General features: G+C 39.2%; 3 protein-coding genes and 1 long non-coding RNA gene across 5 annotated transcripts; 2 read left to right on the top strand and 2 right to left on the bottom strand.

Annotated features, from left to right (window-relative positions):
• Window positions 1–190: 190 nt before the first annotated feature.
• LOC103832211 (probable eukaryotic translation initiation factor 5-2) lies at window positions 191–2,304 on the top strand. Its single transcript, XM_009108178.3, has 2 exons — window positions 191–360; window positions 675–2,304. The coding sequence occupies exon 2, from the start codon at window positions 901–903 to the stop codon at window positions 2,119–2,121; it is 1,221 nt and encodes a 406-aa protein (XP_009106426.1). The 5' UTR covers window positions 191–360; window positions 675–900; the 3' UTR covers window positions 2,122–2,304.
• LOC103832210 lies at window positions 2,159–4,321 on the bottom strand. Its single transcript, XR_625960.3, has 2 exons — window positions 4,095–4,321; window positions 2,159–2,491 (listed from the first exon to the last, which is right to left on the bottom strand). It is a non-coding gene; the product is annotated as an uncharacterized LOC103832210 (long non-coding RNA).
• Window positions 4,322–6,383: 2,062 nt separating this feature from the next.
• On the top strand, window positions 6,384–9,495 carry ARF17-2 (auxin response factor 17). Of its 2 annotated transcripts, none has more exons than XR_004449235.1 (3): window positions 6,384–7,448; window positions 8,047–8,731; window positions 9,210–9,495. XR_004449235.1 is itself a non-coding variant. In XM_009108179.3 (3 exons), exons 1-2 carry the CDS (start codon window positions 6,438–6,440, stop codon window positions 8,674–8,676), a joined length of 1,641 nt encoding a protein of 546 aa, XP_009106427.1. In that variant the 5' UTR covers window positions 6,384–6,437; the 3' UTR covers window positions 8,677–8,716; window positions 9,210–9,495. The 2 variants fall into 2 exon arrangements, 1 of the variants encoding a protein (XP_009106427.1); XM_009108179.3 differs by having other exon boundaries at window positions 8,047–8,716.
• A 1,374-nt stretch (window positions 9,496–10,869) lies between these two features.
• LOC103832214 lies at window positions 10,870–13,561 on the bottom strand. Its single transcript, XM_009108180.3, has 2 exons — window positions 12,854–13,561; window positions 10,870–12,712 (listed from the first exon to the last, which is right to left on the bottom strand). The coding sequence occupies exons 1-2, from the start codon at window positions 13,202–13,204 to the stop codon at window positions 12,101–12,103; spliced, it is 963 nt and encodes a 320-aa protein (XP_009106428.1). The 5' UTR covers window positions 13,205–13,561; the 3' UTR covers window positions 10,870–12,100.
• Window positions 13,562–13,715: the final 154 nt, after the last annotated feature.

Raw genomic sequence — 13,715 nt, forward strand, 5'->3', positions numbered from 1 at the left:
ATATTTAAAAATTTTAAGAACGTCAGATTTCTTAACTATAAATTTTAAAGAATGTCTGATTTTATTTTGTCCAAGCTTTGCCAATACAATTTAACTTTTAAAATTTCCAGTTTAAGTTGAATTGGGTTTTGTTCCCCCTTTACTAAAAAAAAAAGGAAATTATAAAATAATTAGTTAATTACTTGCGGAGAAGGAAATAATCTTAAAACGTTAAAAGTAAAGAAAGATCTTTCCTTTTCGTAAAAGTTAACCCTAATTTCTCCTTCTTTATATAAACAAACCAACGCACGCCTCCTCTCTCTCTCTCTCAAATCTAAATCTTCGTTCCTAGCTTTCGACTCCATCGTCTCCGATCCAGAGGTATCTCTCCAGATCCTTGTAGATTACTGTTTCAATCTCATGCGAGAAGCTCTGTTTTTGATTTTCGTAATCAGTTTCTTCCCCAAATTGAGCTTATTCGTTGAAATCTCGTAATGATTGATTGAAATTATTATTACTACTACTAGTCTCTCTTAGTTGTTCGATTCTCCCTTAGGTTTGCTCGATTCAGGAACCGAACATAGCTCGATTTTTTCTTAGAGCTGTTTGGTAGATTACTTTTCGATTCAATTGATTAATATTCTTTTCTCTCTTAGGGTTACTCTGTTTCTCTAATTAAAAATGGTTTCTTTCAGCTTTTTTTGTTGAGAGGAGTTAAAAAGTTTGAAGCTTTATTTTATGTCTGACAAGATATCACCCTTTTGCTATCTACCACCTCTCTGCTTGGAGATTAATAACATTATCATCCTACACCTCCCAGAGCTTAGAACCACCACCACCACTAGCTCCTCCATCACACGCATCTTCAAACCCGAGACACCTCCTCTCCTCTCAGACCACTTTCACTAACCAAACTCAAAGATGGCGCTCCAGAACATTGGTGCTTCCAACCGCAACGACGCCTTTTACCGTTACAAGATGCCTAAGATGGTTACCAAAACCGAAGGCAAAGGTAACGGCATCAAGACCAACATTGTCAACAACGTCGACATCGCCAAGGCTTTAGCGAGGCCTGCTTCTTATACTACAAAGTACTTTGGCTGCGAGCTTGGAGCTCAGTCCAAGTTTGATGAGAAGACTGGGACTTCTCTTGTGAACGGAGCTCATAGCACTTCGAAGCTTGCGTCTCTGTTAGAGGCTTTTATTAAGAGGTATGTTCAGTGTTATGGGTGTGGGAACCCTGAGACTGAGATTGTTATTACCAAGAGTCAGATGGTGAATCTGAAGTGTGCTGCTTGTGGGTTTGTCTCTGAGTGTGATATGAGGGATAAGCTGACGACTTTTATTCTGAAGAATCCGCCGGAGGCGAAGAAGGTGGGGAAGGATAAGAAGGCTATGAGGAGAGCTGAGAAGGAGAGGGTGAAGGAAGGTGAGGCTGCTGATGAGGCGATGAAGAGGCTTAAGAAGAAGGATGGTTGTTCTAAGGTGTCTAAGAAGGATGCTTCTGATGAGGAGGTTAGTCCGAAGCATGATGGGAGTGCAGATGATGATGATGATGATGATGATGACGATGGGATCCAGTGGCAGACTGATACTTCTAGAGAAGCTGCTGAGAAGAGGATGAAGGAGCTGAGTGCTGCCACTGCTGAGATGGTGATGATCTCTTTAGACGAAGAGGAGGAGAAGAAGAGTCTGGGGCATGAGATGAGAGAGTATCTCAAGAAGGGTTTGCCGATAAGCGAGCTCAAAGCTTTCATCTCCTCTCTCTCTGAGCCTCCTCAGGAGGTCATGGACGCGCTCTTCAGCGCTCTCTTTGACGGCGTGGGGAAAGATTTTCTCAAGGAAGCGATGAAGAAGAAGGACTACTTGGCGGCTGCGACGCAGGAGGAAGGTTCGCAGATGCATCTGCTCAACTCTTTTGGTTCCTTCTGCGGGAAGAGTGGAAACGGAGAGGCGGTTAAAGAGGCGGCTCAGGTTCTCAAGGCGCTGTACGATGAAGACGTTGTTGAGGAAGAGTTTGTGTTGGAATGGTACCAAAAGGGTTTGGCAGGAGCTGACAAGAGCTCGCCTGTTTGGAAGAGTGTTAAGCCTTTTGTGGTGTGGCTGCAGAGCGCAGAGTCTGAGTCCGAAGGGGAGGCTTGAGAGTTTCTTTTTGCTATGTTTTTACTGTTTTTGTAAAATTTAAATGTTATTTCGGTTTTCAGCATTCTCGGTTTTTTATTATATATTAGAACATGCAAAATTTGCAACTGGGTTTTTTGAACTAATTGATTCTTGCTTTTGTTTTGTTCTAATGATTATGGTGTTAATTGTGTGTTTGTGAGATTTGAATCCGGTTTAGGGAGGATTCTTATTGCAATCCGGTTAGGTGTTTAAAGATTCTCTCTGGTAGCTGGTTGGAGACTTTTAAGACAAATCAAATACTTAACATAAGCTCGAACGCTAATCAACACAACCCGTTAAATAACTCTGATTAGAAGAGAGATGATTACAAAAGCACTTACTTGAATACCTTTTTTTTTGTAACACGAAACTTATATTAAAGAGTTCAAAGAACAAGAACGTTTACAACTGAAGCAAATAATTCCGGAGGCATGCTCGACGGTACAACAAAAGTAGAAAGCATTATAAAACATAGAAAGATAGAGCCTATAAGAGGCGAGTCAAACTCAGCAAGATGAAGAACCCCATGAAGAAGTTTCACCTTAATCCCTAAGGCGATTGTTCGCGAGAACAATTGATAGTCGAAATCGACGTTGATACACCAATAAGAAGCGGTTGGACTGTTGCCCGGCAAGAGCTTTTGGTGAGAAGCTCCAGGACTTTGGGCAACACCAAGAAGAAGTCCTATCTGACTTGATTTGGCATTGAAGTTGGCAGGATCAGTTCTGAACTCAACAAAGCTTCTCAACGAGACTAGGTGAATCTCTAAAGCTAGTTTAGCCTTCTTAGGAAGGCTTAGGACAATGGAGTTAGATGACGAGCTCAATGGTTTACTCGGATCAAAACCTTGAACCTCAACATTACCGTGTCGAAGCCAATAATTAGTAACCGAAATAGACTTGAGCATACTAACATCGTACTCGTTCTGGTTGAGCGTGTTTGAGCTAACGTCGAGTAAGAGGCAGAGTGTTTTGGGACGGTCGAGTCTCCTTGCACAAAACTTTGGAGTGTTCCTCCAATTTGTAAGAATGAGAGCACATGGCATTGGCAGTGGAGGAGCGAACTGACCTTTTTCGATATCACTTCCTAGGTGAGGAAGGACATTGAAACGCAGCGGACAGAACCTTGCAATTGATGGAGATGACAAAAGGTCTACTTGGAATAGCTTATCTCCATAGAGTCCTTGGCGTTGACGCAGTGTTGGCTCCATGACAGATGCAAACACAGCATTATCAAAGCCGGCAAGGAAGCTGACGATGGTTGGTGAGATGCGCAGGTTGAAGACGGAGGTGGTGGCCGGATCTGGACTCTGAACTGAAGAAGACGTGATGCTACACGAGTGAGAGACTCCTCGTCCAGAGCAGCGAAGGTTCGCAGCGGTGGTGAAGGAGACTAAATCGGAACGACATTGATGTACGGTGTAGTCTAAATAAGATAAGGAGCAGTAGGACGGAGTCACGGCGTTGGTGAAGGGGTCTGAGGCGGTGTGGAGTGGTGGAAGCGCTTTAGAGATACAGAAACGACCAGATCTGGCGAGCCTATGCTCGGGTCGAGTAGACCTGGTGTCCCCGGTTGTACAAGGAGGCACGGCGCTGAGGGACGGAGTGGGAGAGACGGTGATGATGGGGGGAGTGGTTCGAAAACCGTGAGGTGTTAGATCTGGAGGAAGCAGAGGACTAGTGGCTGAGGTTCGAACAGTGGTGGTGGAGGACAGGACGGAACTATGACGAGAGGAGGAGCGACAGGCGGAAGAGACGATGGACTTCAAGCATGTGCTTGATGGTGAGCGATACATTCTCGGCGGAGGGGCCACCAGAATCGAAACAGAGAGCAATACGAGGTACCAAGACACGAGGGAAGCAGAGCGTGAGGAGGGGAAGCGGTGACGCCGGCGAGCCGAGCCGCCGCCGGCGTCAAAGACCATTGCTCTGAAGCGGCACTTACTTGAATACCATCTTCCTCTATTACGAGTTACGACTACAGATGTCGTCGATAAAGTGGGACTTTCTGGTGTTTATTTTCTTATATTTAAAATATATTTTATTTTTATGTTTTCGTTGTTTTGTCCCGACATGTACGTATGGTACTTTTTATATTGTTTGTAAACCGTAGGACGATGATTATTGGCGTTACACTGATTTTGACAGATTTTAGTGAATAAAGTACCACCACGTCTGAGTCTTTGTCCTCGTGAAAACTGATTTCAACATTATTTGATTTTCTTACAAAAAAGAACAAAAACAATTTGTTCACGCTACTCTCATTAGTCATATTCTAAAAGAATGATGGGAAACATTTTATATTTGCAATCAACGAGTACCTTTGATAAAAAAAAAAAAAGCTTAATCATTGACTCTAATTGTCATTGTCAATTTATTATTTTAATTCGTTTATTTATATCATATCGTTAAACTTTGATGTGATAGTGGGCCGTCTGTTATAGAAACTCGAAACCTGCGGAAATAGAAACAGGCCCGTTTTAACGGAACTTAATTAAATTGCGTTATTTTTGTTTTTCTTTTGTTTTTATGTTTTTAATAAAATTAAATAGCCGCCTCCTTTATGTGCCGTCGAAAACATATAAGATTAAATAAACGAATAATTTGTAAGACCACAACAAGCATTCCCCCACGCGCCAACGGAATAACCAATAAGATCCTTTTTGATCTTTTTCATTTTATTTATTCAGATATTTGTTTAGATATTTTCTAGAAGTTAATATGTGTTTTTTTTTGCTTAAACAGAAGTTAATATGTGTTTTGATATGATTATGTGTTCCTTCCTATTTACATTTGAAGGTAAAGTAAGAAAAAAAATTAAATGACAAAAGTTCAAAATTAAATGCTCTAATTGGCTAGAATTGTAAATGTGGTATTAAACATTAATCAGTCTATATTAGCTTGTAACTTTCCATTATTTAAAGACTTTACCAATCATACTGAAAATAAAGTAAAATATTAAATAAAATAAATTTAATTTTAAGAACGGCAACAATTTAGCCACACGGCACTTCCTTATATATATTGACTTCACAGTCCACACTATCTTATTTTGTTTGCTTCATTTTAAGTAATAAAATATTTTTAAATTATTGGGCTTTAAGAAGCTAATTAAAGATTAAATTAAGACAGCTTACAATAATAACTTTACAAAATGAAAAGCAAACGAGATTGCTCTAACTATATTTTAAGCTCGTTTCCCCCAAATGCAAAGTACCCCCCTTGTTTTTGTTAGTAAAATTGAGAAAGACCTCTAACAATTCAGAAAATTATTCATTTTAAAAATGCATTCAACATTTAAATGGAAGTGTTGATTAACATATTCGATTATAATATTTACATATCTTTTCGTTGTTATCAGGCTGTTAAACTTGAAGTTTAAAGTAAGACAATTTGATAATTGCAACCTCATCCAACAAATAAGATACATTTAAATCTGATTAATTTATCTTAGATTTTGTGGAAAGACAAAATATTATCCTAGAAACTAAAAAATACCGTACAACATCAGCAAAAATACAAAAGTAATATTGACAATAAACCATGTAATGTCACCTAATATAAGAAAAATACAACTATCTCCTAAAAACATGATAAAATGGTTTTAATATTAGACAAAATAATGTGAGAAAATTGACATTGTTGTTTGACTTATTCTTCCTAAATCAAACTTTTTTTATTAAAAAACAATCTTAAGAATTTAGTGAAACTTTTGTGTAACCTAAACGATAAATCAAAGAACAATTTTTCAAAAAAAAGAAGATAAATCAAAGAACAAACATGGTTGAATGGTATATTAAATCATTATAATCATTAATAAAACGTTAAGAAAATTGCATCGATTACTTTAACTGCTATTGACACTCGTAGATAATTATTACTCTACAAAAATTATTAGCGGTCTTTAATAATTCGTGTTTATTTAAATCTGCTTCTAGAAGAAAAATACAAAGATAGAGTAGGACATCATTAAGTAATGAGGGGAAATTAACCCAAAAAAATACTAATGCAGGAAGAGAGTGAAACACACGCGCGATCGGACGGTGGAAAAGAGCAGGGTTGCTGCAACAAGTTTGTTGTCGAATGGCAAAACCGTAAATTCGAATAAAATCAAAGCAAAATCTCGCTACAACGGCGTAACAGTTAAATCTATTCTCTCTCTCTCTCCCTATCCCTCCGCTCTCGTTTTAAGCTTCCATTATCCTCTCTCTCTCTCTCTCTCTCTCTATAACTCTGTCTCAAACACACACAGAGTCGCTTCCTCTCTCTCTCTCTATAACCTCCTCTCAACCGCCAATGTCACCACCGTCGGCGATCGCCGACGTCCACCGCGTAATCGACCCCAAGATCTGGCGCGCCTGCGCCGGAGCCTCCGTCAAGATCCCCGCGCTCTTCTCCAGGGTCTACTATTACCCCCAGGGACACGTGGAGCACTGCTGCCCTTCCTCCTCCGCCGTAACAGCTTCTCCGATCGCCTGCGTCGTCTCCTCGATCGACCTCCTCGCGGATCCGATCACCGACGAGGTCTTCGCGCACCTAACGCTTCACCCCGCGGCGGCGCAGGATCAGTTTCAGTTCCCTCCTCAATCTCGATTCGAAGAGGAGGACGAGAGCGAGAAGGTCGTTACGTTCGCGAAGGTCCTCACTGCGTCTGATGCTAATAACGGAGGAGGATTCTCCGTCCCGCGGTACTGCGCGGACTCCGTCTTCCCTCCTCTCGATTTCCAGGCCGATCCTCCCGTTCAGAAGCTCTTCATCACCGACGTGCACGGCGGCGTGTGGGACTTTCGCCACATCTACCGCGGTACGCCGAGGAGGCACTTGCTAACCACGGGGTGGAGCAAGTTCGTGAACAGCAAGAAGCTGATCTGCGGAGACTCCGTCGTTTTCATGAGGAAGTCCGTTCACGAGATGTTTATCGGCGTGAGGAGAGCTCCGATCTCTAACAAATCCGGAGGAAGCAGCTACTACGGGGACGAGTACTTCCCCGGTGGTTATTACGGAGTTAAGAAGGAAGACGGTGGCGAGAAGTTTAGGAGAGTTGGGATGGGGAAGCTGACGGCGGAGGCGGTCTCGGAGGCGATCGGGAAAGCCTCGCGGGGGTTACCGTTCGAGGTTGTTTATTACCCGACGGCGGGGTGGTCTGAGTTCGTTGTGAGAGCTGAGGACGTCGAGGCGTCGACGAATGTTTACTGGACTCCGGGGACTCGAGTCAAGATGGCGATGGAGACGGAGGATTCGTCGAGGATCACGTGGTTTCAGGGGATCGTCTCGGCTACGTTTCAGGAGACGTGGAAACAGCTTCAGGTATACGTTTGTGCAGTGTTTCTTGTTGCTGTGTGTCGTTACTGTGTTGTGAGTTCTTGATTTGAAATCCAAATTGGTGATAGTTTCGTATAGGCTTGGGCATTCGGTTTCTAGGATCGGGTCTTGTCGGGTCTGGATCCTTGGGATTTAGATATTAGGAACCAATAGAGTAATTAGAACTTATCGGTCCTGGGTCGGGTCAAGTTGAATTGCTTAGGAACCGCTAATATCCGCTATTTTTTTTTGTTCCTAAAAATTTCGGGTATTTAGATCCGAAAAATATACCCGAAACCAGAAGAAATATCTGAAAACTCAAAAAATATCCAAAAATATTCAAATACCCAAAAAAAATACTGGAATTTCTACTCAAAATTTTATCCGATTACCCAAATTATATTTTTGAAAATCTAAAACTTTACCCGAAACCCAAAACCATACCCATAAACCCGAATCCAAACCTTAAAAAATATCCATAATACCAAAAATATAAGAAACACTTATATACACCGAAACTTTCATACGAATGTGAATGCTTAGCTTTTGTCACTGAGTTAATGTTAATGGAAACTCGTTTTCTTTACTTGTGAGCTTTGAGCAGATCACATGGGACGAGCCTGAGATTCTGCAGAACTTGAAGAGGGTGAATCCTTGGCAAGTGGAAGCCGTTACTGCGAGCTCAACTCAGCTTCACGCAACTTACCCTCCTCCACCAAAGAGGTCGAAGTATCCACACGCCTCAAGTGGTGTCCTGAGTGGAGAAGAAGGAGAGATGATCTATTACGGAAGAGGACAACAAACTATGGATCCAATCCCATACGGGTACACTTACACTACAGTTCCTGCTGGCATGCAGGGAGCCAGGCATTACGAATTTGGGTCTTACAACAACTCAACCGGATTCATTGGAGAGAACGCTCATCCTGAGTTTAACTTCTTTAGCCCTCTTCCCGGTCTGGGAAGGGTCTCGACTCAGATGATGAGCTTTGGCAGTCCGCCGTCGGATGAGCTGTCGCCTAACAGCAACACCACTAATGTTTCTTCCGGAAACGACGCGGCTGGGAACAACCGAGGCATTAGTTTTCAGCTGTTTGGGAAGGTGATAAACGTGCAGGAGCCTGCCGAGAGCGGTGTGGCTGAGTCTAGCTTGTGTGAAGAGGATGGAAGCAAAGAGTCCAGTGACAATGAAGTTCCGAACGAGGCACAGTTGCTGGGTCGTGGAGGAAGGTGAAAGTGTCTTGGGTGCCTATAAGATTCCAGCAGACACAGAGGTACTAGCAGTAAAAGTATTTTGATCAATCTATGAGGTTTTGCATTTTAAAACTGATTAGGCTTTTGCTTCCATTAGGCACGAATCTTATTCATCATCCTTTTGTGATTACTACTATCTTTTATCAATCTCTACAGTCTGTGGTAACTGGAATTTGAATATATATATATATATATACATAAACTGAGATAGTTGTTACTTTATTATTACAGTCCATGTACGTTTTGTCTGTACTATTTCACCCTTGTTTGGTCTCTCGCATTCATTGTAAGGGACAACATATAATAGGATCATTCGACAGTCTCTGAACATTACACATGAATTGCATTTTACTCTTCTTGGCTTGACTTTACTGTGTGACTGTTACAGTTTTAATCTTAAAATAAGCTTTGAGCTACTTGTTCACACTATAATGCTGGGGATGAAGATTTGAGTTTTTTTTTTAATTATTATTCAATAATTTTGTTGTTTGTGTGTGTCAATGTTGTTGACAGGTGAAGGGAATGAAGGAATGTTGGAATCTGTACGTCCCAAGTAGTAGTTGGTTGGTAATACTATAAAAAAGTATCTTATGGTTTTTCTTTTCTTTGCATTTTGACTTTCTCTGGAGGATTTTATGGTTGCCACGTGGCAATCTGTGTATTTGACCAATTTCTGAGACACATTCTGGATTGAGCATCTCGCTCTTTCCTAATCGTTTATTGTTTTATTGGGTGGGGGGTAAAATGTCTATGGATGATTTTTACTTTTTTAACCATTTATATAGCAGTGATTAAGACTGTTTATGGAGTACTAAGAAATAACAGTAACTAGATGATTTATTGACATCCCTCTGCTATGAGCCTAATGAATGCATCTAAGTTAACGGCGCCAACCAAATAGTATTAACTGTTCTTTGGCTTTTAATTAAATAAAACTTCCAATAATGCTCTGCTCTCAGGAAGCTCAAGGTCCCTACTATTAGACCTTTTCTGATTCTTCTATTAACTTTGTAACTGATTTGTGATATATAGCAGAGTGCCTATTTGTCAATAAATCAGGTTTGGTTTATAGATTAGGACAAGTATATTAGGTTGGTTTGATTAGCAAATTAAGACGACTAAGCGGCCGATGAACAACAACAAAAAGACATAATATTATGTTTATAACATTAGCTATATTATGTTTGACTTGGTTAAAGTTAAATCAACCGAATAAAGTCTGTCTTCTTTTCTGGTATTATTACTCTCATGATTTGTATGATTGACATATTATACTACGATACCTGTACATTGCATACGTTCACCTATGTGAAAGTGAACTGGGTGGATCTTATATTTCTAGTTACTTTAATTGGTCACAGTATGATGAAAATACAAGAACCCACTCTTGGAAAATTAGCTGTAACGCAAACCTGAAAATGTTTCAAGGACAAAACAAAATAATTATTTTTTTCAGAGTTTGGTTATATGTTGAGGAAACACAAATAATTCATGCATGCAGACCAACAACCAATCCAATGAAAAAGGAACTCGGTTCTGACTCTTCAATCATAGTCTCTGGATTAAATAAATAGACAAAAAATGTATTTATTTGATATAAGTATATAACAAATGTTGTTTTAACTATCATTCACTTGGGTTTGGGAACTTGACGATTTTACTTATGATTTTTTCTCGTAACTTTTCTTGTATGATTGTTCAAAAATGAAAAATGATATAACCCTCTTCCCATGTCGTAAGTTCAAGATAGGATTTCTCACGAGTGTAAACGTTATTTCCACCAAATATTTGGAGCCTTCAGAAGAAGCAACGCCTGAAATTGAAGTATGAGTCTTACAAATGGTTAACTGATGTTTAATGAATTGTTTGTGTGTCGTATCTTACAAATTTTGAATTTTGTATAGAAGAGAGGGGACGGGTTGCTAATCATTTGTAAGTATGAGTCTCATAATAAAACATAATTGACAAATAAAAAAGAAGTCATTATACAAAAGAAGAGCACGAGATGTTTTTTTTCTTCACTTTATCTCTCAATCTGCATCAAGTGAAAACAAATCAACCGTCAGGTTTGTAATCATTTTCTGTTTTCTCATTTTATTACCGTCCTTTCTGCAACTCTTTTCCGTATAGACAACTCTGGTCTCTCTCTTTTGCAGTCAATTCTTTTATTCTAAGACCATCTCCAACCCACCTCTATTTCTATCTCTATATTTTCCCTTAAAATAGAGAAACTCTATTATAGAGGTGAAAATGCTCCAATGTATGCCTCTATAATAGAGTTCCTCTATTTATAGAGGAAAATATAGAGATATGATATTTTCACCTCTAAATATAGAGGCAAAAAGTAACTTTCTTCTATATTTTTCTCTAAAATAGAGAAACTCTATTATAGAGGCATACATTGGAGCATTTTTACTTCTATAATAGAGATCTCTATTTTAGAGAAAATTATAGAGGTGAACATTGGAGATGCTCTAAAGCAACAAAGAAACAAAAGAGTACTATAACAATAATCAGACGTTTTTGACCCAAAAAAAAACAATAATCAGAAGTTTTATTTTATTTTTGAGAAAGTAAAATAATCAAAACATTTCATCTCCGTGTACAATATAGTACATGTCTCGTCATTTGAAGATTTCCTATAGAATCGGTATTAACAACATATGTTCTTATACAGTTAGATGTAGTTTTATTGTTTTTTTTACATCTCAGCTCTAACACACTAGTTTTTTTAGAACATCTCCAACCCCACTTCATTTTTCTTCCACAATAGAGTAAAAATAAATATAGAATAAAAAATACTTCAACTCAACTTCATATCTCACTCTATAATAAAGTGTAATCTATTTTTTGTTTGTTCATCACTCTATTATATAGAGTGAGAAATATAGTAGTATTAAAACATTTTTACTTTATATTCAATTTTACTCTATTTTGAAATAAAAAATAAAATTTTATGCTCTTAAACATCATATTAACTTCATATTAAAAACATAGATATACGGTTATTAAAAAAATATTATTAGACAATAAATCAGTGCAGTTAACTAACATAAAACAATAAAACACAATTGATAAATTAAAACTCATCTAAAATATAACATTTTACAACAATAATTATTTTTTAATAGCATCTTAAATTCAAAATGGAGGAAGTATGTTCACATAGAGTTTGATATACTTGTATTTGTTTTTTTTTTCACATTTCAACTTTAATTAGCACCATGGTTTAATTTTATAAGCATAATCTTAACTTCATGTTTGGACTTTGATATATAAAGAGCACCAGAAAGGTTTTATAGAAACACTTAAATTTTATAGATATTATAAAAAAAAATTAAAAGCATGGAAGATTAAACATTCTGATTAATCTAAAAGAGCCTAAAACCTTTTGTTTTATTTTCTCACCTGTGGCTACAGAAAGCCAAAAGCATTTTTCTACCATCAACAATCTCATCAAAGAAATCATCAATCTGAGCAACAACACTCTCTGTTCCACTCCTCAAACTCCCAACACTCACTTTCACACTCTCCACTCTCTCCCTCAGCCCTCTCTCCGCCTCCTCCCCCTCTTCTCCCCTCCCTCCGCCGCAGCACCACCGCCTTTCAAGCTCCGCCTTCAGCTCCTCCACCGCCGTCTTGCTCCTCCTGTACTCGTACATCATCACCCCTTTCTTCACCCCCGTCCTCTCCATCTCCGCCGCCACTCTCTGCTTCAGCCTCACCATCGCCGTCGCCGTCGTCGCCATCACCGTCGCCGTCGTCTCTCCGGGGATGCTGTAAACAAGGCCTTGCGTCAAGATCGTGAGAAACAGAGTGTTCATGCTCTTCATCGTGTTCATCACTCCTCTAAACCCGCTGAACCCGTTCTGTATCTTCGACGACTCCATCGCCGCCGTCGTCGTAACTTGCTCCGACCAAAAGGGAAACCTTTGGACGCGGTTCTCCATCAAAGCTCTGTTCTCTTCCTCTATCCCTACCGCTTCTCTCCGACACCCAGTTATCGCTCGCATCACCTGTAATCCATTTCATAATCAACCAAAGTTCGAAACTTTATTATCTTTTATTTTTTATTTTAAAAACAAACCAAAGTTCGAAACTTTATTCGAAAATATTCGAACTTTTTTGGAAAAAAAAATTTAGCAAAAAAAAAAAACCTGACGGTGGTTGTGGTGGTGGTGGTGGCCGTCGAGAGAGGAGGCGACGGAAATCGCGGCGGAGCAGAAGCTTTCCATGGAGGAGAGAGAGGATTTGATAACGTGGCAGACGTCCCAGAGCTTGGAGGTTTCGTCCATGTAGTCGTCGAGCCACTTGTCGCCGACAGGGAGGTTGAGTTTTTGGACAAGAAGCGTGAGGTGAGAGTGAGAGGTTCTTAGGAGACAGATTACTCTCTGTAGGAACTGAAGGGACATGAAGCTGTTGGAGAGATAAACCCTCTCGAGATCTTCCATTGATTTGTTTAGAAAAGTGTAGAATCCGTTTACTGAGTTTGTACAAGAAGAATCCATTTGTCTGATGATGAAACAGAGAATGATGATTCTATGGAGGGAAAATTGGGAAGGAGAGAGTTTAAAGGTTATAAAGAGATTGTATGTGTGCTTATGTGTGTGTGTGTGAATGTATATATGTATAGATGAAAAAGAGAGTGAGAGAAAGAGAATAAGAAGGAGAAAAAGAAGAATCAGAGATTTTGTAAGGATGAAAGTGATTGTTTGGAGCAATGATGGTTTGTTTCCTATAGAGGAGGAAGTGGATGATTGGTATTTGGTAATAATACCAAAATATATTGATTTCTCTGTATTTTTGTAACTTTTTTTTTGGACAACTCTGTAATTTTTTTTTTAATTAAGGGTCCGACTGGTGACCATTCTGAAAACAAGAGGAACGAATAGAAAAGAAACGTAGAGGAATATAATTGCAGGAATGAAAAGGAATAGTTGTTCCATCCCATATTTAACAAGGAATTAATTTGCTCTTTAATTCTCTACAAAAAAAGAAATGGTAAGGAATGAGAAGGAA

This window comes from Brassica rapa, chromosome A07, assembly GCF_000309985.2.
Source record: "Brassica rapa cultivar Chiifu-401-42 chromosome A07, CAAS_Brap_v3.01, whole genome shotgun sequence".
Lineage (NCBI taxonomy): Eukaryota > Viridiplantae > Streptophyta > Magnoliopsida > Brassicales > Brassicaceae > Brassica > Brassica rapa.